Consider the following 25,233-nt stretch of genomic DNA (forward strand, 5'->3'; position numbering starts at 1 on the left):
ATGTTTTGTTGATGTGGTTATACTGAAAGATGTGTTTTGCTGGTGTAGCTGTATTAGAATACGTCTTTGACTTGACTTTTTATGTAATAGAGATGGAAACGAGCCAACATTTTTGTTGGCCCGACAAATAAGAAACCATTGCAGAACCAACCAACGGACAACTAATGTCACCTGACGCATGGTGATAGATTAACTGCAAAAATTATGTTGAAGGCATTCAAGCAGGATAGGCTTGTGGCAGTAGTTACAAAAGCTATGCAAAATAAAAGGTGGTTATGATAATATGACCCATACAAATACTACTGAAAGAAAAGCTTGTTTTGATTTTCTTTTGTGGTCGGATCTTTATTTGACCAAATACACCATTATCGGTCTTTTATCAGCCCTTCTCTTATTTTCTTTTCTTTTTTTTTTCTAGGGCTCTTTTTGGGGGTTGGGGAGTGGGTGGGTAGTATATCCAACGTAAACAAACTAAAAAGGTGCAGGAAAAAAAAAAAAAAACTAACTAAAAAGGTACAGAATGATCATACACTAAAATTTATTCATTGTCATTCTTGTCCAGAAAACTAAGCACAAAGCCGCTTACAATTCTTCGTGCCACAGTATTAGGAATACGACGGCATAACCTTCCATCAATATATGCAAGAACACCTGATAGAACAAACTTTCCAATACCCCATTTCCAAATAAAGTTCACCTTGTGCTCCCCAGGAGGTTGAGCAGGGACAATGGCTTTAGAATTGTCATCCTCAGTTCTTTTGTCCCATTTGATTCTAGCCACTAGTTTGCTAGTTTGTTGTCTAAGCTTGCGGATAGTAAAACTCACAAAAAGGTGTTCAAACAGTGTCAGCACCGTTGGTACAAGTTTCCATTCCTGCAGTAAAAGATTATAGCAGTGGTTCTCATTGAGAAGGGGTCAACTAGCATGTCACTTGACAATAAGCAATATCTCAATGCTTAACATAGATATGCAATGAAAATGATATATAGTCAAGTGATCCATTTGCTTCCAGGCACACAGAGATTTGACGTGATCCTATGAGTTGAACAGGGCGGCAGCGCCAAATGAACATGTGTCATCCAGGATAAAAGGTGGCAAAAAGTTTTACAAGTAAATCCTGTAGACGGGTTTAGCTACATGTTCAATTTCATATAATACGGGGAAAGGAAACAGAAAGCAAAACGCTTCACATCCTAAAAGGTGACACAACCCGATAGAGATCAATGCTTAAGCATGTTGAAAGCAGAAATAGACGGAACAGATAATGAACCGGTAATCATGGGAAAATGTGGCTTCTTATTTTGTTTCCAGTTCCCAAGATATCCAACCACCACATTTTCAACTCAGTAAAAGATTCAAACCTAAATTTAAAGACGGGTCCTAGATGGTAGCCATTTGGCTTACAATTCTAGTGCTGCAAGCAAAGAGACATTTTCTGCCCATGCCGAGGCTCAGTACTTGCAGAAACATACTATGATCAGCTGATATATAATTTATAGTCTACATTCTATAACCATATATATTGGCATGATGGTGGGCCCTTATTAAGCATGAGTTGGAATGCTTCCAGCCCAATGCCCAGAAGCGGCCCATATGGCCAGTAAGTTGGCCCATACATGGAATTGTCTTGTTAACTTTGACACAAGTATATTTATGCACAAATTCAAGCTCTCAAAACATCTTCAATGATGTCATTAATAGCCCGCAGATTAGTAGATGAAATATTGATATCTCATCACTTTTCCGAATCATTCAGTAAATTATATTTCAAACTATTTATAGGGAATCACCTCACTTGGAAGGAAGAAGGAAGGGAGAAAAGGGAGCTCACAAAATGGAATGAATACTTACATTTTCTCCTCGCAGATGGTGTAAAGGATGGGAAGTTGAAGAATCTCCTTTCAACAATGCCTTGCTTACCAGGAATCCCTTCACACGATCCATGATCTCGTCTATTAGAGCACTGTTTGGGGGTAGATTCTTGAGGAAAACCTATATGCAAATATTATGTTATTAAAATAAAAAATAGTAAATATAAGTAGTTATCAAAGCATAGTTTGCATTCTCTATTAAGGGTAGCTTTTGAACAGACAGGAACTCAATCACAACAGGATGTCTAAATTTCAAGTATCCACTAATATCACACATTGATAGATGAGTCTTGACAAATAAAATGAAATATATGCTCTACGATTTCATGCATGTAAGAGCTCACAAGATATTATTTGAACTTTTCTCTCTCATTCCCTTGAGCTGTTACCTGATCATCTATGACTCTGACTCTCAGATATTCTTGTCTATACAATGCATCCAACATAGCTTGCAGGTAGCCTTCGATGTACAACTGCAGTATTGCAAACATTATCAATAAGTAAACAATTTCATATACAAATTAATTGTAGGGCCAACTATTCTGAAAACAATCAAAAACTGATATCTGAATCCGTAAACAAAATCAATGACAAGATTAAATGAGCCGTTAGCAGCTATAAAACATATCTAAACATAAATGAATCTGAATGATATTGATACCTCAATCTCATCTATATTACACAGCAACAAATGCTCGTTGTACTATGAAAGCAGAAATCATAGCATGTCTGATGTAATCCAATTCAAGTCGATCATTCTCAAATTTACTCAAGGGGACACACAATCAACAGAACAAGTTGCCTACCATCCACATTATGGAATATGGAGGTCTGTTGAAAGAATTGGCCTACATATAACTAATTACCTCATCAACTCCAGGACTTCGATCAAGCTTGATCTTTCTATCTGGGCCACCTTCCATCAGAGCAGTCCCCAGAAGTGATGGTTCCATAGCCAATTTCAATATTCCTTGACGAAAACCACTCAACTTGACAATAATTAACAGTCAAGTAGTCAACGACCATATGCCAACACTCAGATCTCACAAGAACTGTCATGGAAAAGCTATCAAATACTTTAAATTCTAAAATGAATACCATTCCATCAAAGCCACTTGTTTCTGCTCTCCTCAAAACAGTGTCTGATACTTCAGTGACAGCGGCAAACAATACATTAGATCCCGCTGCTTGCAGCTACAGAGCCATGGGGTAATTAAGAGCATTGGTAAGTAAGATAGTGATCATGCCTTTAACTGAAAATCCTTATAACTTACAGTTTTTCCCAAGTCACCAAAGTAACGCTTTGTCCCTGATAAACCCTTGCCATGAATGCCTCTACTGATGAATTTGAAGGTACCTGTCCAGTAATGCCAAAATAGCACTCAAGTCCACAAACACATGATACAGGCAAGAACATCACAACTAGGAGTCAAGTAAAACAACAGACAGAAAAGTAGCAATAAGAAAGTACCAATTGAAATGTTTCTAATTATGTGTGCTAGAATATATTAGTATTGGGCCCAGCCCACTTGATGTAATACCATTAGGGTTTGTCTCGGATGCTATAAATAAACAACTCTCACGGTTGTGAGTGTAAGACCTTCTATTCACAATTACAACATGGTATCGAAGCGGATCCTGATCGTTATAGACGGTTGGCGGGTAAGTTGAATTACCTAGCGGTCACTCGACCAGATATTGCATTTTCTGTGAGTGTTGTAAGTCAATTTCTATCTAGCCCTCGAGTACCTCATTGGGAGGCTGTGTCCCATATCCTGAGATATATTAAAGCTCATCCGAGTAGGGGTTTGCTTTATAGTAATCACGGATATAAGCAAGGTGAAAAATTATCCATTGATGGTTTTTCTGTTGAGGGGTTTGATGGATTTTCTATTGAGGGATTTTCGGATGCAGATTGGGCTGGATCTCCTTATGATAGGAAGTCCACTACAGGTTACTGTGTATTTGTTGGTGGAAATTTGGTGTCTTGGAAGAGTAAAAAGCAGCATGTTGTTGCACGTTCTAGCGCTGAGTCAGAATATCGGGCGCTTGCTCATGTCACGAGTGATGTGACTTATTTACGGCAATTTCTCGAGGAGGTGGGAGTTTCAGTTTCTGGACCTGCTAAATTATGGTGTGATAGTCAATCAGCTATGCATATTGCGGCTAATCCAGTGTTTCATGAACGTACAAAACACATCGAAGTTGACTGTCGCTTTGTTAGAGAAAAACTCGAATCAGGTGATATCTTTCTGAAGCATGTAAGCACAAAGGATCAACTTAGCTGGGAGTCGAGTTGAGTACATTTGTAACAAGCTGGGCATGATAAATATATATGCTCCAGGCTTGAGGGAGAGTGTTAGAATATATTAGTACTGGGCCCAGCCCACTTGATGTAATACCATTAGGGTTTGTCTCTAATGCTATAAATAAACAACTCTCACTGTTGTGAGTGTAAGACCTTCTATTCACAATTACAACAATGTGGCTATGAAGATATGTTACGACATTGATAGTGATTTTTTAACGGTCATGCAATAGACATCTCTTGCACAAATTGCAGACTTCATGCAAGTCAAAGGACATTGTAATGAACTGCCACAACCGCATTCCTTTCGGTCTTTCAAGTTATTAAGGAAAAAAAAAAGAGGGATGGAATTGAAGTTCATATGACAACTCCCAAATTAATTGGTAATGTCCATGCACCGCAACTCCCCACCACCAACAGCAGCAGCAACCACCATGTCAGGACCACTAGTGACTAGCCCTGCTAGAGGATAATGATACCCAGACTAATGCCTTCCCCATCCATTATTGTCATCATTAATCTCACCTCAGCTGTTTACCCATTCTCCATTGCTGGAGAAGACTAAGGGAATAACTGCAGCATACACCCACAAAGATAATGGGTCAGGAAGTCTGGCAGGATTGCTTCTCCAGTCAAAGAGAAACAAAAGGGGAGAGGATGTGGCTTGATGGGAGTGGTTCATGCAGAATTTAGAATGTAGAGAAAGGATTCAGGTCAAAGAGACAGATTTTGAAAAAGCCATTATAAGCTTACATATAACACCTGAAGTCAAGTAGAAAGCCAATGTAGTGACATGGTATATCATTATTCAAGCAGACCTCAAGGTCTAATTGAAAACCCAAGAACGCCCCACATAAAATTGATATCCAGATCTTCAAAAGCACATAACGAGAGGTACATCAAAGCGTGGCTTTCAGTGATTTCTTACAAGTGTAAAGGCAGTTAATGATCCAGCTGTCCACCCAAAGTCGAACACACATGGACACTCAAGATGCAACACCAACTAGCTCTACTAAAGCGCTTCTCTAAAGTAGAAAGCTGACAAGCAAGGATGCAAAATATTTTCTTCTTGAAATGATAAAGACGCCTCATACACCAAATGGCTCTACTAAACAGCTTCTCTAAAACTAGATTGCTGACAGGAAAGGCACAAATGCAGCATACATGATTAATCAGCATATATTGAAAAATTATATGCAACAAAGGGGCCTGAAGGGGGGGGGGGGGGGGAGAGAGAACAAGCTATGCAGGAAAAATACCTAATGTGAATCCTGGTAGATTCAACAAACTGCGGGAAGGGTCAAAAAAGACATCGAGAGAAGATGAAGCCAGGTCATCAAAAATGGATGCAAAAGCTGGTGGAAGCAATGGACTTCCCTTTGCTATATAGATAGCCCTCATTGCATACCTGGATAAAAAGTCATCTCTTTTGGCATGGATTCCTAGACACATATAGATCAGAATATATTGCAAGGGAAAAAGCAAATTAAGCTTACCATGAATAATGTCGTGCGCATCTGATACATAATTCATGAATTGTTATTAAAGCATGAGTAACCAGTACTCCATTGAGCTCTACAACCATATTCTTTACAGGAGGGACCTACAGTAGTACAATAAAAGGAAACAAATAATAAAGTGAGATCACATTGACCTTTTCCCTTTTAATTTTCTTCTTCTTTTTTCAAAATTTGTGATAAATACAATATTGACCTTTGTTAATTAAGATGAAAATTTTGCCGAGAAAGAGTGTATCACACCTTCACCACACTGTGTAGTAATGACCTTAGAGTCTCCTGAGCAGAATTATAACTTAAATACGAGTCCACGGGAAGGAATTTAGCAATAATCTATACATACAAATAGAAAAACTGATCAGTTTCTGACTAAATATAAAAGTGAGATGACAACTATCAAGACAATATATACTTAAAAGCAGTGTTTTCAAATGCGAAAACGTAAGGCGATGCGTTATCGTCTCTTCAAGGTGAGGCGTAAGTATTGATGCGTTGAGGCGTAAGTTTTTCAGGAAAATATTTTTTATATTAGAAATATATAAATATAATAGAAAATTGGGATGGAAATAATACCTGGATGATATATAAAGTTATTTAAATAGTGTAAATAATGTTACAATAATATATATGTATCGCTCCAATAGAACGCTCCATTTCATTAAGCTCCAAGCCTACAAGTCAATCTTGACCATGTAAAACGGTGTGTATAGGGAGATAACTTTACCAAAGCAAGTGACTGCCAGCTCATAGTCCAGGTATCGTCTTCTTCATACAAACCTAAGCATCAAAAAAGCTTCTAGGAGAACCAGTCTATGGAGGAGCAAGAACTACGAAGATGGTGAAGAGGTTTATCACTTTCCGTTGATTTGTTTGGTTTCCGAATGACGAGATTTATTTTCTGCAAGCAAGATGGGTTTAAACAAAATAGAAGTTGGTCACAGTCGGGATCGACGATCATATGTGGCGTAAGATGGGTTTCGAGATGGGTCGCAGTCGGGATTGTCGACCAGATGCGCAAGATGGGTTTCGAGATGGGTCGAAGTTGGTCGATTTTGTTTTGCCTCAAATCTCAAATTCATATGAAACGATGTAGTTTCACCTACAATTCTGTGAAAGGCGCGTCTCCGACGCCTCGCATTTTCAGTTGCCTTTCCGATAGAAAGGCGTACGCATATAATGAACCGTTTAATTCATACGCCTCAAGAAGTTTTCAATGCAAAACGTCTCAAAACGCGCTTCAGAACGCGTTTTGAAAACGCCTTTAAAAACACTGATTAAAAGAACAAAAAGTATCAAACCTTTACTGGGAGGACCTCAAAATGATCGAAGTAGTATTGTTGGCTTGGAGAATTTGAGTCCCCCAGTGATGTTCTCCAAAACGAAGCAATCTTCATTAGAGTTTCCTCATCAAGGTTCAAATCAACTGGCTGCATAACACCATAAGACCAAATTAAAAGTCAAAGCTGCTGTGGTTATTGCATCACTGAGAGGGAGAGAGGGAGAGAGAGAGAGAGCAGTGTAGGGCAAATGAAGCTTGGGATGAGCAGCCTGATCATACCTGCAGAGCAATGGATGAGAATTTAACTTGTCTGACATTGGAGTTGGTTGAGAGTAAAATAAAGACAAATTTCAGCATGCAAGCATTAGAATTGTTGCTGTCTAATTGACGTCTTCGAAGCATCGATGCAAAGGGAGCTCCTTTCCATTTTGGATTTATATTTATTGACTGCATCACGTAAAAGCAGAACACAATTAGAATGATTTTATAAACAAAACTATGCACCTTATACCAAGACCTTCCAGAATTCTAGCCATTTGTTACCTCCACATCAATCTTGTTATATATCTGATGATCAGTGAACAAGGAATCCAGAGTGATATCTCCGAGCCTAGCACTAACAATTGGTGCATAGTATGATTCTTCAGACTCATTGGCATCCTACAGAAAATTATAACAACTAAACAAAGATGATTACCTCCACATCAATCATTTTATACCAGATGCAAGCCTCTACTCTTTTTCAGGCAAGGCAATCATGCAGAAGATACAAACTTTGAAGAATGACTAGATTTGAACAATTAAATAAGGGCCTTCCATCAGGAGTTTAATTGCAAATCACGCGAAAAACAAAAAGGGTATGAAAATTATTAAGCAATTTAGTTAAAAATACGCTAATAAAATTTAGTTCATCGTAGGTCATTGATGTACTTTATAATTGTTAACATATTGGGCCCCTTGTCCAACCCCTTAAAAGGCCTATTAAGAAGTTGGAGGAAACCCTCATTTAAACCACACACCAGCCCTTTTCCCAATCGATGTGGGATATTCAACAATAATGTTGTAATAAATATCAAATACTCAATAGTTAAATCTTTGAAAAGGAAATTTGAAGATGCTTTTCCATAGTGCATGTACAACTGGTCAATGAACCATGTATAAAGTTCCTTTTATTACACTGTCTTCTTTTTCCAGTGAGCAACGTATGAAGTTAAATTGTGACTGACCTGCTTTGCATGTTCAAGCAGGTGGAATCCAAGATGTGGTACCCTCAGTTCAAACTTTGCAAAAGATTGAAAGCCTTTATCTCCTTTTTGAATATCTGAAAACTCACAAATTCGTAAAACTCGTGTGGTACCTTCTGCATATACTTCATAACCTACCCTTGCCACATTTGAGCTGTCAAATTGGTTTGTACCGTGGTCTCTGACTTTCTTTTCCAGAAGTAAATGTGATGCTATCCCCAGCTTCTGATTACGTTTCAGGAAGGATTTCCAGGACCGCACCTTATCCAAGTTAATTTCACGTAAGAAGTTCATACCTACACACAAATGAAAACAACTAAATGTAAGCAATTTCAGAATATTGATAAAAATGAATCTACTGAACCTTTTATTGGATTAAGGATTGTTAGTGGCCATGTAATGTAAACACTAAGTCACTAACAGACATCAAGTCATGTCAAACATAACATGACCTGGTGAAGTGTCTCTATACTCCATTCTGATCTTAAGGCGTGCGCAGCAAAATAAATATTTAGACCCTTAGTAAGAAACTTCAAATCTTCTAAAGTATCTAAATTTATTTTTATGCATATGAAAATAAAGTTTTAGTGATTTAAAAAAAATAAAAGAAAAAAGAGAGTTATTTACTTGCATCTCTAGACAAAGGGGAGTTTATAGTGATTACTGATCAATGGCCATAGAAGAGTGTAGAACGCCATCCCCATTTAACTCATTATTTTGTAGTAAGAACACGCATGATATGAAAATAAAATAACCATGTTCCTGGAAAACCAGACTTTCAGAAACACAATAGCACGAGTTGGTGGAGAAGGTGTTAATTAAATATATAAGTCTATGACCCCTAATACCTAGCCAATAACATTTTAGAAACGGAAGCAGAAATTTTTGTTACAAACAACCCTCCCAGTGCAATCAAACCCAAAGAGAATTTACATTTATTCTCAGCGTTACAACAAATTTCTTCTCAACATATGACATATTAGGCTACATAGTTCTCTGGATAAAATTCTGTGTCTATATGTTTCACAAAAATAATATATATACACAGAAATTCACACCATCTTCTATTGATATTCACTGCGGATGGTTAGCCCTCCCTCTGATCAAACCCAAATAAAGAACAGGCAAGACAATGAAAGAGGCACCATGATCCATGCCCAACAAAGAATTCTCCACGTCACGATATTATCTTAAAAACTTTCACTAATTTCTCATATATTCACCACCCCAACATTGTTTGGGGTAAAGACTTTGACGTTGATAATGATGATAAACCATGCTGAAATTTGTATCAGAATCTCTCAGGGCAACATCACACTGAAGGCACTATTCTCAATTGCAAGCAAGATTCCAAACCAAATTGCATTAAGATTCTTTGTTTTTGTTTACATCAGAAACACATTATAAAGCTAAAATACACATTTTAGTAGATAAAGAAGTAAAGAGGTAAGAAAATGAATTAAGAATAAAGCCATAGTAATATGGGATGATGACATGTTTCATATATCAGTAGTAAGCTTGGCCAGTGCACTCTGCTTAGGGAATATAACATAAGAGGCTAATAGAAGCAATAGAACATGCAGAAATAAATGTGCCACCAATTACCATTAATTAGGACAACCAATTTACGTGGAAGATTCATATCATCCCAGGCATAGAATACTGTATTTCCCGACCTAAGCACCTCCTGCTCTGCTGAATCCTGAAAACTTACCCAATGATCATTAAAATCACAGCCCCCGAAGTAATGATAAATAAGGAAAAGGAGTAACTGAACCTTTTGATAAAATGTGAGAGAGACATCATTCAGGTGATTCTCAATTCTGTAAGGTAGACTGATATTTGGCGGTTTGTGGAAGTGCACAACAAGTGTGGAACCTTCTTCTACCACATGCACGGCAGCAAATTCTGTTTTGCTACTCTCTAATGCTTTCATTTCATTTGGTTGTCTTCTGAATTTCAAGAAAAAATGGCCCAACGAAGCAATGCAAACTGGCCCTGACCAACCAAAGTCAGACTCATTCCATCGAAATTGTATGTATATTAGGGAACTATCACCATCATTTCTATGCTTTCTAATAAGATTCTCAAATAAACTGAATTCTCTCCTCTTGTTAATTCCATCTTGAAGCCGCAGTGTTTTTCCCTGTTTACTGCCAATGGATATCATGCTTGACATTTCATCCTTCAAAAAAAAGAGTTAAATATGTCAAAGAGACAACAGTAGAAGAAAAAGTGAACATCAAACATGTCTGAAAGAAAATAAGACATATAGAACTGGTGAACTGCGAGCACCTGCAAATAACATTGACGAACAATGATGCTTTCCACTGACTCGTTGAGTACAACATGCCTTGGGACCATAGTTACTGTTTGCGAAGGCACCATCACTTTACTTAATATTGGCTCCAGAGACATGCCAAGTTTTGTAACGTATCTACCTTCAGATCCTTCATCTATTTCTAAGCTAATCTCTGTGAGACCTGACAGAGCATCCAAGTCTAATCTTGTTTCAAATGCACGGTCATCCAAGAGTTTGAGCAGTACCTTGTGGGATCTAGCATCAGAGAACACAAGAAGCCAACAACAAGAGAGAAAAAGTCAAGCCAGATTTTGCACCAGCAACGAGGTTTATAAACTTTGGATTTTTCAATCATAATGGAAACGAGTTATCAGAACTTTACATTTTCACATGACATTTGAAAAAAAAATCTCTTACTTTAAGAACCATGTTCTAGCCGACTCGGGGGGTAAATATAACCCCAGCTCAGGAGGAATGCTAGAACCAATTTTCTCTGCCTCATCCCTGAAAAAATTTTCTTGCTGTCAAGCAAATATGCTAATGACGTGGAGTGTATCATTTCACACACTTTATTTGCTGCTGTCAGATTAATTTATCAAGTACCTAGATAGGGGCCTTTGATTAGGTGCAAAGATATACAGGAATAGATCAGTTTCATTCTTTAAGGAGTATGGTGTATAGATAGCAGCCTGCACAAAATACACTGTTAATCTTTTCAATGAGGTGCTGAGAAGTTACGGAATAAGAATAATAGAATGCATGAAATCCTAGGTAACCAAAAACCTATGTTATGAGATGTGTTATAGTGACAAACTGACAATAAGTAAAAAGTTGCTTGCAGCAAGCACGGCAATTCATAACAACCTCAAGTAAGCCCCTTTCCCCACGAGACAATCTTAAAGAAGCAAAATACTTTCCACCACCAAAATCTAGATCAATATCCAAATAGCTGACATCACTTTTGCGTTTACCCAACTTCTTGACCCAATCACCACTGCTCACTGGTTTACAGCTTGAACTAAAAGCAGTTAGAGTAACAGTGAAATACAGCATGGCAGGATTAGCATAAAAATCAACAGTTGATCCATATGCCATGACAGCCTGATTCCTAGCATCATCACTGGAAATTGTGGCCGACACATCTGCACCAAGATTGAGGTCATGACAATTATATGCCACAAGAATTATAATCTTTTAAAACTTTCTAGGCTTACCTGTCTCAGTAAGAACCACATATATATCTGAGCGCAACAAATTGGACACACGTACTGTTGGAAGAAGAAAAATTTCCCTTTGCTCTTGTAATGCAATCGGTGAACTTTCAATCCTATTGCCAGACTTATCAGGTTGCACCATAGGCACATTTCTCTGAGTGCTCTGAATCAGAAAATGCATGTTTGTGTCATTTCCAGCTTTAGATTTTAGGGTACAATGCGCTGTGCTCAATGAATGTTTCACAGATTCACCAGATAAAGCCCTTCGAACTTCATAGCTTAGTTTATCAAGAATTCCAGATATACGAACAGCCTTTCCACCTTTAAGTTCATCAGACCATTCCACTGAATTGAATAAGCCATCCTTAATTTCAGGTCTAAAGGAAAACAAGAAGTTACCTACAATTCACCAAACAACAAATCTTAAGCTATTGCAGGATACATTAAACAGCTCAGCCAAAAAGGAAAAAAAAATGCATTTACTTCCTTTACTTTAAGACAAAAGGCATATGGTAAATTGTAATTGAAATGGAAGGAAGGTCGCAGCTAAAGATAGTATACAAACAATCACGATTATCATGAAAGTTAACTTATCCACTGAGAATAAAAGAAATCCTGCCTGTAAACAGTAATGATTATCATGATGATTCCAGCCTCAGCAGAAGGATTCCATTGTCATCTTGGCAGGCCTCCCCCCTCCCAAGAAAAGGGAAGACTAGATTGACAAATTAGTGTCATCCCAATGTTACCATTTATGCAGAATTTAAGTTCAAAAAAGATTCTCCCCATCCACTCTAACAAACAAAATCAGGCACTATTATTTCATTCTTGTCCTCACATCAATTTTTGAATCACAACATTCAAGAGTTAAATGTTCAGTGGCAACATATATATGATATATGCCTTAGAACAGTGATAACATTGCTCACTGCAAAATGGCTTTTTAAAGTAAGTGCAAAAACGCGAAAGGGAACAACAAAACAAGAGAAAATAATTGATAAAATCAGTGAGAAGAAGACTAAAAAGCACAGGAAAGTAGGAGGGAAGGATGTGTTATTGATAAGAACCTATTTGGATTTGATTATATCCAAAATCAGAGTGAACGCATACCAACACTTAAAGACAACAACGCCTTCTTTAATCCTCCTGACAAACCAATTGCACCAAATGTTGCCATGGAATCATCAATCGTATCCCCAGCTTTCAGGGACACAGATGCAACAGCATCTCCATTTTGTTCAGGTCTTCGAAATCTCAGCTCCATTGAAAATTTGGTTTCATTATGTATTCTTATTAGAGGAGAAACCACAATTGACAAAACATCCTGCAAAAACTCACAAATGGAGAAACATTCTACAGAACTTTAAGCATCTTTGATAATGAATTCAAGAATCAAGAGTGATGTTGAGCACAAACCTCATATTTCCTTAAAATGTCAACCACAACAAATGGCCCAGGATACGTTCCTGAACCTATGGAAGGATGAAAAGAAGATTTTGTAACCAACATAAATGTAGTACATTCTTCTGAAACCTCCAGATAAAGAAAGTACAAATTAAGAAGCTAACCTAAAGTGGAGAATATTTTCCTTGGAAGTTCCGATAAAACCAAAGCAGATATATAGAACTAAGACAGGGTATGCTACAACTATTAAGACTTCAAACCAGACAAGGGATTATGTTCGGTTGCTAACAGTTATACAAATTCATTTTTCATGTGACAATGAGAAGAAATCCAGGCAATAAACAGGAATAAAACTAAGATAATATAATATAATATAATATTAACGATAACTATACGTAAATGCAAAAAGACGCTACTTACAATCACCTTTAGTAACTCTAAAACCCTAGCCCTTCAACTAAATAGAAGAAACAAGCCATAACCATCCAGCTTTATTAAAGGTCTTACTATGAAGTCTTGACATCTAATTGACTTTAACAATTTGATACACTTAAGTACTTAGCCTTCACAATGTTCGAAACACTTAGTCCACATTTTAGATGTGTTAAAAAAAACCTTTCTTTCATCTGACAAATAGATACACGTCAAATTCAAAAGGTTCAAAACCGCCAGAAGTAGGGCACCAAAGATCTTAATATTCAAGTAAGAGATGACACAAAGCCATCTGACGATATGCATAGAAACAAAAATAGATAACGCATACCCTGAAGTGACATTATGCGTGTTCTCCATGCAAGTGCCCGAGCTTCTAAAAGAGAAAGTTGGATTGCAGAAGTAGAAAGAGATCCAAGGTCAGAAAGTTTGATCATCACAGCTGATGTGGTGTCTTCAGGTCGTTTTGCTGAAACTGAGTTCCTTAATTAAATGAAAAAAGAATATTAACTTATCAATATCTATACAGTGCCCATATACATAAGTCCATAAGACTGCACTGTGCACGCGTGGATGCATATGAGCACATCTGCAAGTTTGTAATATATTTGCTCAAGTTACTACACCTTTCAAACAGAGAAGGGGGGGAGGCCACTGATGCATGTTATGCATTAATGCAACTAGTGTTATCCAGAGGAAAAGATAAAAGGAGTATGTTCAAAAATGCATAATTGCACTCCTATTTTCTTATGCTACAGTATTTCTTCTTCTTTTTTCTACCACCAGTTTTTGCCTTTTTCTTCCTCGACTCACAAAGACAAATTAATATTACAATTCTTGATGCTGAGGCAAACTAAACAAATCCTCTATCAAGTTCTAACATAGGCAGATTAAGATACTCCATTCACGAATTCTTTTACTCTGAGAAAATTTCGTATTCCTTCCATGAAAAAAGGAAGGGGTGGGTGACAAACATGGCCAACAGACAAGTGCATAGCATGGACAATTGTAGAACCACTAAATCACATAGTAACCAGAACTGTATATTCTAAGAGTGACAATCAGCTCTATACCTTGAAACACAGCAGTATTATAATTTCAGCTGGCTATGCATGCAATTTACCAAAGAAAGTAAAGTATATTATACAATCTTTGTTCCAAGAGTACAGATGGTACTGCTGCTCAAACTTTAAATCCGCATGGCTATACAAGTTATGTTAAAACACAAGGATAACTTAGTTTAGGTTCCTGTTTCACAAAGGTACCTTAAAGATATTGAAGCGGACTGGTTTCTGGATATTGTTACGCTTTGCTTATCATCAATATAACAAAGAAGGTTAAGGCCTGACTGATTTTCCACCTGCCACATTCAGGAATTATTACCACAATATCTTTAAAACAAAAGGAGGATCTCTCCTTTTGGGAATAGGGCATACGGGGACAGAGAAGAAAAGATGCAATGGAAGTAAAACATGCACTTTCAGGCTTATTGATTATCATATGTCCGTTTGTGAGATATATATACTACAGATAGAAATTTCTTCTCATGTAGAACATTAGAGCCCCCTGTAACTTTCATTTATTTTAATTAAGGCAAGTCCTGCAAACAAATAGTTCACTCATCTTTCAATCTTGATCAAATAGTTATTCATCTTTCAATCTTGATCAAGTCCTTGAACTTGCAAAGAAAATGCAATCAATTCAAATCATTACACATTCATCAGTGTCACAAATTTACAGGAATCATTCTCTGGTCTACAACTCAATGAACTCCCTTATTGCATTTCCTAACTTGGAGTTCTTCTAGATACAATTCCTTCTTCCAGTTCTTCAGTAACTGACTCATGTCAAAATTCATCGTAGGGTATGAAGTTATATTTTTTGAATCCTTCGGTAAATAAAGAATTGAGTCATCCTCAAAATATATAATCTCCAAGAAACAAAGATAAACTTTACATTAGCTGGTCAGACCTGCATGAGACTTTCTAGAGCAGCTTGAATTGTCATCTTTAACAACTACAGCCAGGTAAGTCATTCATAACCGACAGATATTACTATATATTCAGCAGATAATTTATTTTCCCTGAAAGGCTAGCTATTAATCATTATTAGATAATTTCATCATAAGCAGTGTCAGTTATATCACCTGCCTAAGAGGGGAAAAAAAGATCATAACATTTCAAATACAAGCATAGCTCACATGCAATAACACTATCAAATCTATCTAGACCAACAATTCCAGTTATGCGAAAGTTATCTATTGTCATCATGATTCATTTCATTAATCCAAACACTAGACTAGTTCATTATGGCTAAGTGTATCCTACCAACTAATTTCAATAAAGAATTATAACTTATGTGATTTTATTCATGCGTTTGTGCTGGAGAGAGAGAGAGAGGGGGGGGGACCTTGCAGCAATTAGCCAGAATCTTGGAGCTTTTCACTGAAAATGGACCAGCCAAATTTAATTTCCCAATAGTGAAGAGAAGTACGTCCAACGAAAGCTCAGTTATTGATATGTCCAGCTGCCAATATGCCACCAAAGTACATAATTTATCAGAGAGAGAATATATTTGAAGAGACTATCAACTGAAGTACAAATATCCTGACCCCTTTACTCCTGCAATAAAAGTGTAATGGTACTCCACGCAAATCAACTTGTGAACCATGAACTTGGAATCTATAACGGTAGAATAAACAGAATTCAACTGGGTGAACAAGTTCTCTCCTACAATGCCATCAAGAAAAGGCAAACTGTTAAAAATTTTATCTAATAAGAATTCATTTGATGAAAATGCGAGTGACAAGAGAAAAGAATGAGGCATACCATTCTATTCAGAGAAGGTACTCACCACATGTTTATCTGGGAATCAAAATAATTGAGCAAAACCCTTGATGTGCTTACAATCCTGGTTTTAGTAGAGAGGATTTGAACATGAAGTTGTATATCACTGATGGAACCACGAAGGAGAGGAAACCTCTCCCTTGTATCTGAAAACTCATCAACAATAGTTAGAGCAACATTGTCAATGGAAATCTCAACACAAAGGAGAGTTCCCATCTGTCCAGAGTTCCTGTCTTCATTCTCACCACTGAAATGCATGCCTGTTCGAGAAGCCCTAGCAGAATGCCTACATGGCATTACAAGATCATGAAACTGAGTAAGGTCATTAAACACTTTAAACTTGAAAGGGTGCCCAGGCTTCTTAACAAACTCCGGAATCCCATCTACAAAAGCAACGGCACAATCATTCTTCTTGTTAACGAGGTAGAAAGTGTCTTTAATCCATTGGTTGTATGGCTCCCAGTTGATATCACCCTTGTAACCTTCAGTCTCACAGGAAAGAATCCTCCAAAGTGACCGGCCACTGTCATCAGTGCCAGAAATGTAAAGAAAGCCTGATCCTGGATGACAGTTCAATCGCAGTGGCTCACCAGAAGCACTCTTAGCATACAATGACGACAAGGAGAACCACAAAACTGAGGACTTCCATATCCTTTGAGTGTGATGCTTGACCTATCCATAAGTTGAGCACAGGTTATAGAGCACAAAATCAGTCATATCTTCAGGAGTGGTTAATAACCATCCTAAATAACAGAGAAACAAGAAGAGGAGATTGATTATTTCTCACACTAGTCTAGACCTCTGACATCTTCATCCATAAAAGATCGGTTCTTATGTAATTTACTATATTGGAATGCATTTTTCTTTTATCAAAATTATTTCTTTAAGTAATTTATGTAAAAGTCAGTGAGATTGGGAAAATAGCTCTGGCTTGATGAATTAACCTAGGAGAAATAAATTGTAGGCCCTTGACACAGGTTGACCTTGCGCGCACTGTGAAATGAGAATAACAAAAATTTCTTACCCTGAAAAGAGCCTTTTCCCCCGCAAGAGAATAGTGAACAGAACCAACCAGACTATAGTTATTTGCTTCACCTTCAACTGTAAAGTACATGTGTTGGTGCACATCTTGAATCACAACAAGTGCTCCTACAAATACCACAAGTGACGCGTAGGCCATGTTATCATAAATCTTAGCAAGAAGTGTATTTGCATTACTAAAAGAAGGAAAGTACCATTAGGAACTACATCTTTTGAACTGTCAATTCTTTCGTTACTAGGCAACTGTCGTTTTTTCACTTGACTGGTATTATCTTTGCCAGAAGCCTTGGCGAAAAAGGAAACGATGGACAAAAACATCTGTTGTTGTACAGGAGGTTAGAAGAAGGACGAGGAATTGTTGATATTATACACCAAAAATAAGATACACAGATTCTTTATTGACCTAAAAGATAAAGCGTCAGGAGTATATAGTTTAAACTGAACAACATTAGACCTATAACACAGAGCATAAACAGAAACAGGGAAAAATATAGCATACCCGTATTTCAGACAGAGAAAGAATCGTGTCAAAACCTGAGACAGAACCACTGCCAACCCAAACCTGATTTATGACCAGATGATCACTCTTGGGTTGCTCAACGACTATGGATGCACCCAAATGTTTCAAGAGATGATTCCGATCACTTGAGTGAGAGACCTCAGAAGTACAGTTTTTCAGAGGATATTTTTCTTCATGACCTGTGGAACTTCCATCATTAACTACTTCACTCCTATCTTTAACTCCAGATGCAGAATGAGGTGACAATTCATTGGATGCAACAGAAGAAAATTGTGGCATTTGAATCTCAACTCCCACTTCTTCTGGGAGGGCTTGAGAACATATTGACAAGCGAGAAAGGTCAAATATAAATTTCCTGCCCACTTCAGTTGATTCTAGATTAATGTGACCATCTACCTCAGCCACAAGTTCAACAACACCACCTGGAAAATCTAACTCATTATTTACATAAAACGGGCATGTATATGTATACAATTAGACACAAAAAAAGGTGTACATACCAGATTCTCCTTGTCCAAGTAGCACAAAGGAAAATTGAGATACATCCACATTTAAATTTTCAAGGAGTTCCCAAGTGGCTTGGCCAGTTTTATTTAATGCCTCTTGGCCCTGACCACCAGTTTTTTGAGTGTGTTTAGCAGCTGATCTTACTGCAGATAAAAGATCTGTTATTCGGAGAAGATAGGCGGTCAAAAATTGACGGAATATTGCCAAAGCTGTGACTTCAAGGAAAAGAAAACCACCCTGCCCATTTGCATCATCGATCATCAGCATTTGAAATCAAAGTATTTGCGAATAGAACAGGTCAGAAGTAATACACATAATATTAGCAAAGAAAAAGACAATCACTTGGCATTGCATATGAAGTAAAAAAAATTCTGGAAAATGTATTAGCATCAACGGACTATAGAATTGGTTGAGAGTGCAGCTTTTCAGAGGAATGAATTGCGAAAGAGAATTTCATCATTCTCCCTCATTTTTCATATGGATTCTTGTAGCCAACCACAACATGTTTGGGATAAAGCTTTTGATTATGATGATGACGATGCTATATTTGTGCTAGAAACATGGAAAAATACGTAAAAACATATATTAGTCTCTCAAATCCATGGATTAGCACCTTGATTTGCCATGAGATTGACTGAAAATTCCGCCTAACAGAAAGTGATGACAGAAGCTTATTAGTTTGATGTGCTCCAAGCAGAACATTTTTTAGCAAGCAGCTTGCCGCGAAAACTTCACCCAATGTAACATTAACAAGCATCCAGTAATCTGTAGCTAGTGACGAGGTATTGGAGGCAAATCCTATCTGATGAACAAAGCTAGACAACAGAGCTGGCGAATTTTCAGATTGAGTTATCAAAGGGAAATTCTCCACCACATCTGATGTACTACCCTGAGAAGTTGAAATACCAAGTATGTTGCTCAAACTCCCAGATGATGAGACATTAGGAGGGGAAACCAAACATGCAGACACAGTAATGGTGCAACAAGAAAGAGATATTTCATACAAGCAATTATGGGACTGCCGCAGCAAAACTTTTATCACGGAGTGATCAAAACTCTTTCCCATATGGTCCTCATCTCTAAAAATTACAGACTGAATTCCCGAAGAATGAAGCAGAATTTCCATTTTCCCTTCTCCTATAGATAACTCAGCACATGTTTGTTCCACAGAAACCCACATTCCACAGCTAGGCCAATCATCCCCAGCCACCAAGTTTTTCCCAGTCAATGCATCATAATCTTCCGTACGTTCCACCTTTATGCTTATTTTTGACTTATGAAGAATTACATCTGCTGACTTGAGCTTCAAGCTGCCATTGATAGAAAAAAGTGTGCTATGACTGATCAAGGGTTCTTTTATGGCGCTCCTCTCGTCCTTGGCAGGTTCTGTGAACATACTTGGTCTTGTTAACTCTTCAGAGGGTACATAACCAGTTGAATCAAACTTATGAAGAGCATCAAAAGTATCAGAAAATAAACCCGCAACCACCTGGGGAAAAGGAAAATATGTTATCTGTTCATGGAAGAACGTGAAAAAAACACATGCAGTGTGGGGAAAACATAAGTAAATGCTTAAGAAAAGCAGCAATAATCCATCTTTAAAACTTTTCCAGTTCACCAAAAGGTTATTTTTAGTGCAAAAAATTGTAATTTTAATAACACAACATAAGTTGCTAAAACAACAACAACAGCAACTTAACCCTTTTTCTTATGTCAAAAATGATATCTGCATTGAAACATGTAACAATATTTTGAGTATTCTAGTCAAAAGCCCAAAAATAAGGTGGTGTTATGTTAGTCTGTTAGATTTTCTAAACAGGTGAGCCTCATCCTTTTATTTGTAAACCAGCACTGCAAACAAAGAAACAAATAAAAGAACCCAAGTACCATAGAAAGTGAAATCCATGTGCACTGGGTTCAATAATTTTTTCTATAGAGTATATATAGTACAGTAGATAATGATTAGAAAGAGGATATGCCCAGAGTTCCAGAAGTGTCGTCCTGCCTTCCCTTGGCGGTAAAATATGATTCCGAATTCGAAAGTCACAACAGATCTAGAAATGACATAAGAGGTATTATGAAATCAACAAAGAAATAATAGCTACCACATTCTGCATATGCTTATTTTTTAAGGGGAACAGTTTTTAGTTTTAAGAGAGATATATCATATAAGCACTCAGCACCTGAAAATTTTTTATCAAACCCTGGCATTGGTCCTGCTAAGAAGGGCATATGGAGAGAGCACAGGGCAGTGACACAGCAAAGTTAAAAGGGGGAAGAGAGGGTGTGAGGAAGGAAATGATGGAGGCGGGGGATGATGGTGTTTTACTTGGTTGAAGTTATGGCTTCAAATCTCACGTAACAACTCATTTGAGGCTCTCAGTTTAGCCTCCTTGTAGTTCCTTTCTTGCACCTTCTTGGTGCATCAATGAAATATACCATCAAAAAAAAAAAGAGTTGAGCAACAGGGGCCAGAACAAAGAATTCTGCTTTGAAAGTGAAGAAATAGTCTTTCAATATTTTTTCGAACACCGGTTTAACATTTTACAGGTGGCCATACAATGGAATACCGTCGGCTCAAAATCCTCCATTGCCCCAAACCCAGGAATATGTGGAAATAGTTTCTGCAAAACGTTTTCCATAGTAACAAACACAAGATAAATAATTGCCAACAAGCACCATAAGGAAAAGGAGGGAAAAAAATGAATTATGAATCTCAACTTGAAGAAAAAAAAGTAATACAACAAAACAATCGGGTGTACCAAAAAAAAACTAGTCACCTGAAGGGAACCATACAACTCATCCATATATGATATAAAAGTGAATCCCATAGCCGTTCCAAACAAAGCAGCTGAATAAGCAATAACAGTTGAGCAAAACGAATGTGCATACTCCCTGCAATATTTACACCCATCAGAAAAAAGCAATGTAATTCTGTCAGCAATTTTTTCACTTTTGTCCAATTACGCGTGATTGCATAGAGAAGGCAACCAGTAGCAATTTTCACCTTCAGCCATTCCACGACAAAAATTTGTCAAACGAAAGGCAAGGAAAACTGATAGAAGTGCAGCAAGCATTTCAAAAGAAACATGAGCATATAAAACTGAACAGAGCAAAATGAAGAGACCAAATACAGCAAAAAGATCTTGAAAATAATAAAGATAATTTCCAAATAAATAAATCAACACTTAAATAAAAGATAAAATGTCTACCTGAAGGATGACAACTGGATGCTTAATGGCTTCATTTCAAAAAAATGGCTCTGTCTTCTATCAGCTGAAACCCCACTGTAAGCATCTAAACCATTGGTTCTTAGGTAAAACAAAAGTGAAATCCACCCCTGAGATGAGTATTTTTCATTGTCTGATTTAGGAATATGAATTATCTCTGGTTCTTGCAACCTGAAACAATCTGATCCAGCATCATAATATTCCCTGGACCCAATAGACGATTTAAAACCAGATTTTGAAGTGGGTTGAATAACAACTTCGACATTGTGGACATCAAATACAAGGTGAAAATCACTCTGATGGATTACATTATTCTCGTCTTCATTCCCACCACTAAACCTAGCCTTTCCCATTGACATTTGGATGCAGGGACCAACCACGAACATGCAAAATTGAATATGTTTCTCAGGAAGCATTCTAAGAAAAGCCATCTTCATTTGATTGGCATATAGGTCGTGTTGCATATCCCAACCGATTCCTTTCTGATCCTCAGGGGATTGAGGAGGATGTGAAAGAACACTTGCCCTACCATAACACTTAGTCCAATCTAGAGAATGCTGTATCTGCCCAGCAAGAAGAGCAATTGATAGTATTGATGAACGTTCCAAAGCTAAATTTAATTTCCCCAGAGTCAAAATGCATTTGCAAAAGCCAGAATCTGTATTGTCAAATTCGGGATGGGTCAAAGAGTTTTTAACCTCACAGAGAAAGAATGGAAGAACAGAATACTCCATGCCACTATTTTTTAATTTTAAGCAAGCTCTTTCCCATCTCAGCCACATATCTTCCAGATTATCTTTAAGAAAGGGGACATGAGTACCTTCAGAATGACCAGCGCCATTACCTTCACTAGTTTGTGAAGGAAACCTTTCTGCAGGCTCACCCCATAAAATGGTTTTAAAATTGTTGCCTCTCCTTTTCTGTTGTCTCTTCTTGGAACCGCTCTCCAAGTTAAAAGCTTCCGTAACAGAAGAAGAACTAACATTCATTTGCCCAAAGGAAATAGATAGGGACTGTTCGAAATTTTCTTCAACATATGTTAACATTATTGGATCAATTGAAAGGCGGAACGAAAAGAAACTGGAATCTGAGATCTGAGTATGTGACCTCACTTCTTCATTGGCATTCTGACCTGTGTTTGGAGGGGATAGGGTGATTGAAAATCTACCGAGGTTCAAAAAGCAATGTTGTTGACATGACTCGGAAAAGACTCCAAATAATTTACCAAATTTCGGCTCTTGAGCAGAATATATTTTTGAAAGTATACAGCGCAAAATTGAGCGGAATACTAGGCAAATAACTTTCCACATATATACTAGTGGCAGAAGGATTGTGCAGATAACTTCGAAGTAGCTCTTGGAAATGAATTCCTCATAGTTGTCCTCGTTATTTTGAATATTCGTCACAGCTCTATGTCTTGCTACTCGCCGTGCCTGTGCAATAGATTCAGCAGGCAGCTCTTTCTCAATATTAGAAAACACATCCCATTTATGTTTGGCAGCACTGAAATTCTTTCTGTCACGTGACATCTTAACAGTCGATTTTTGTAACAAGGGTACCGAAGAATAACCAACAAGTGATAGTAAATCCTGGTAAGCATGAACATAGCGTAACCATAGACAAATCATACCAACTAATTTATGCAACGTCAATCTGGTAACACAGCCCATTCTGTTTGCAGCTAGCTTCCATAGCTGTCTCCCACTTCTAGCAAACTTGACTTCTTTGGATGTTAGTTTAACAAATGACGTCAAAACAGAAAGATCCTCTGGAGAAAAAGACAAGTCCAACTCTGGCACGTGAAGACCATAATTTCCAGGTTGAAGATCATTCAACTTAATGCAAGTGAACAGATCCCTTGAAGCCAGCACATGTTTCATGTAATTTTTCTTTGCATAGCCAAATTCAAAACCAGTACAGTCTATAACGAACAAACTCTCTTTCAAAGGCAGGAAAAGGGAAGCAGCAAGACCTCCAAAAAGACATCCATTCGCAAAATCCTGGGACTTTGCTTTAAGCTCCTTAATATCCCAGAAACACGCAGACGATTCATCTATGGGGAACCGCATTTTAATAGTAATATTCAGCATCTGTAAATAGCAATGGTTAAGAATAAGAGTCCAAAAAGAGGTTTTGAACCAATTTTTTGTAGTGCCAGTAGCCAAGATCCTTTCAAGAATGTCATGCAGCAACCCACCCTGAGATCATAAAAAGTCACTTAGCTGTATAGTCAAATCGAACTTATCAGATATGTAAACACGAGTGTAGCAAAATCAGATAGGAAACATTTCTATACGTCAATATCATCTTAAACAATTTTCTTTCATCTTACTTCAATTAGAACTACCTCTGCCTTATGGCATACCCAAATTTCTAAGTCTTGGCTATGACATATTATTTCATGTCATATGCAAACCTAAAAAAGAAAGAAAATGGCTGAAATATAAAAGGATGTCGAACACAATTTTCTTTTATAAGGCGTTTTATGCCAGGAAAACATGCTCGCTATAATGCATTAGCGAGGACTTTTTTTGCCCTCTCAAACCCATTGGCAGATCTTTTTCCAATGCATGAAATAGCAACTCCATGCATGTTTTGAGAGACAAGTGTAGTGTGCCCATCATCATGTTAGCACTATCTTCAATCAATGGTACGAGAGAACACAAAGAACTGTCCAAAGAGAATAATAGTTTTACAAATCCACTTTGGCCTTGTTTCCAAATAACCGAAATTCCCTAAACCACCAAACCAAAAGCAGTGGGACAGACAAACCTCGGGATCAATCTCGCTGAGAGTCTTCTTCATCAAATCCGCAGCATCACTTGAGTTCCTTTCCCTTCTCTCCTCCTTCGATGACTCCCTTACATTATGCAGAGAGTGAAAATCAATCACAGAATTTCACAACGCAAGTATATGTGTGTAGAAAGGAGGGGGAGGGGGGAAGGGGGAGAGTGAATGAGGGAGAAAGACTCACACAGCTTCTATCGTGACATTAACGCCGACGACATCAATTGAAAAGGCAGGGAAAGACCAGTTAGAGAAGTGAACGGTAAATTCCTCGACAGTGAGTTCTACCAGGGAGAATCGAGCAGGCTCCTCGAAGAGGCCGTTGAGAGCTGAAGTGTTGAACCTCAGATTCCTGGCAGTCGCATAAGAATTAATAAACCCTAGGTTCAATTCAAGCTCCGGCTCCTCTTCCAGCAACGGCTGCAGCAGAGACACGAGTCTCCGATAGACGGCGGAGTGAATTATGTTGAATACCATGTTCAGAATTAGCAGCTTCCAATCTAGGGAACATGTGGTGTGCGCTATCGTAAGGTTAACATTCGTAGATTCTGATCGGAGATCTCGCTCGACAAACAAAACCCTAACGAAATTGGAAATCTATGAAGAGGATTTCCTAAAAGAGATAAAGAGATTAAGTGCAAGAGCGGGAAAGTTAACCGACAAAAGATACTTCTAGCACCGATAACACGCGTCCCCTGCGGGCTTTGGAGGTGATTGGGTTTTCATGGGC

At 37.7% G+C, this 25,233-nt stretch overlaps 1 protein-coding gene and 1 long non-coding RNA gene across 5 annotated transcripts; both read right to left on the reverse strand.

Annotated features, from left to right (window-relative positions):
• Window positions 1–297: 297 nt before the first annotated feature.
• Window positions 298–25,161, reverse strand: LOC120011821. Of its 4 annotated transcripts, XM_038862943.1 has the most exons (36): window positions 24,691–25,158; window positions 24,489–24,576; window positions 21,699–23,914; window positions 21,267–21,381; window positions 19,100–19,975; window positions 18,480–18,723; window positions 17,959–18,401; window positions 17,654–17,777; window positions 17,443–17,567; window positions 16,426–17,090; window positions 16,184–16,301; window positions 15,982–16,098; window positions 14,838–14,932; window positions 13,904–14,055; window positions 13,153–13,208; window positions 12,847–13,060; window positions 11,737–12,135; window positions 11,387–11,664; window positions 11,126–11,211; window positions 10,940–11,026; window positions 10,516–10,777; window positions 9,998–10,405; window positions 9,826–9,922; window positions 8,203–8,516; window positions 7,520–7,636; window positions 7,256–7,423; window positions 6,996–7,124; window positions 5,941–6,030; window positions 5,677–5,783; window positions 5,440–5,588; window positions 3,147–3,229; window positions 2,971–3,066; window positions 2,739–2,861; window positions 2,262–2,345; window positions 1,853–1,993; window positions 298–874 (listed from the first exon to the last, which is right to left on the reverse strand). In XM_038862943.1, exons 1-36 carry the CDS (start codon window positions 24,978–24,980, stop codon window positions 539–541), a joined length of 9,492 nt encoding a protein of 3,163 aa, XP_038718871.1. In that variant the 5' UTR covers window positions 24,981–25,158; the 3' UTR covers window positions 298–538. The 4 variants fall into 4 exon arrangements, with proteins under 4 accessions (XP_038718871.1, XP_038718872.1, XP_038718874.1 ...); XM_038862944.1 differs by lacking the exons at window positions 298–874; window positions 1,853–1,993; window positions 2,262–2,345; ... (1 more) ...; window positions 2,971–3,066; window positions 3,147–3,229 and adding an exon at window positions 5,168–5,315 and having other exon boundaries at window positions 24,691–25,160; XM_038862946.1 differs by lacking the exons at window positions 298–874; window positions 1,853–1,993; window positions 2,262–2,345; ... (2 more) ...; window positions 3,147–3,229; window positions 5,440–5,588 and having other exon boundaries at window positions 5,680–5,783; window positions 5,894–6,030; window positions 24,691–25,160.
• LOC120011822 lies at window positions 4,319–5,101 on the reverse strand. Its single transcript, XR_005471128.1, has 2 exons — window positions 4,934–5,101; window positions 4,319–4,753 (listed from the first exon to the last, which is right to left on the reverse strand). It is a non-coding gene; the product is annotated as an uncharacterized LOC120011822 (long non-coding RNA).
• Window positions 25,162–25,233: the final 72 nt, after the last annotated feature.

The sequence above is a fragment of the Tripterygium wilfordii genome, chromosome 13, assembly GCF_013401445.1.
Source record: "Tripterygium wilfordii isolate XIE 37 chromosome 13, ASM1340144v1, whole genome shotgun sequence".
Lineage (NCBI taxonomy): Eukaryota > Viridiplantae > Streptophyta > Magnoliopsida > Celastrales > Celastraceae > Tripterygium > Tripterygium wilfordii.

Coding starts and splice junctions, on each gene's coding strand:
- LOC120011821 (XM_038862943.1), bottom strand. CDS start 24,980: ATGGTATTCAACATAATTCACTCCGCCGTCTATCGGAGACTCGTGTCT. Junction 18,724..19,099: donor CAATCTCATGGCAAATCAAG/GTGCTAATCCAT, acceptor GCAAATGGGCAG/GGTGGTTTTCTTTTCCTTGA. Junction 13,061..13,152: donor ACATTTTAAGGAAATATGAG/GTTTGTGCTCAA, acceptor GAGTTTTTGCAG/GATGTTTTGTCAATTGTGGT.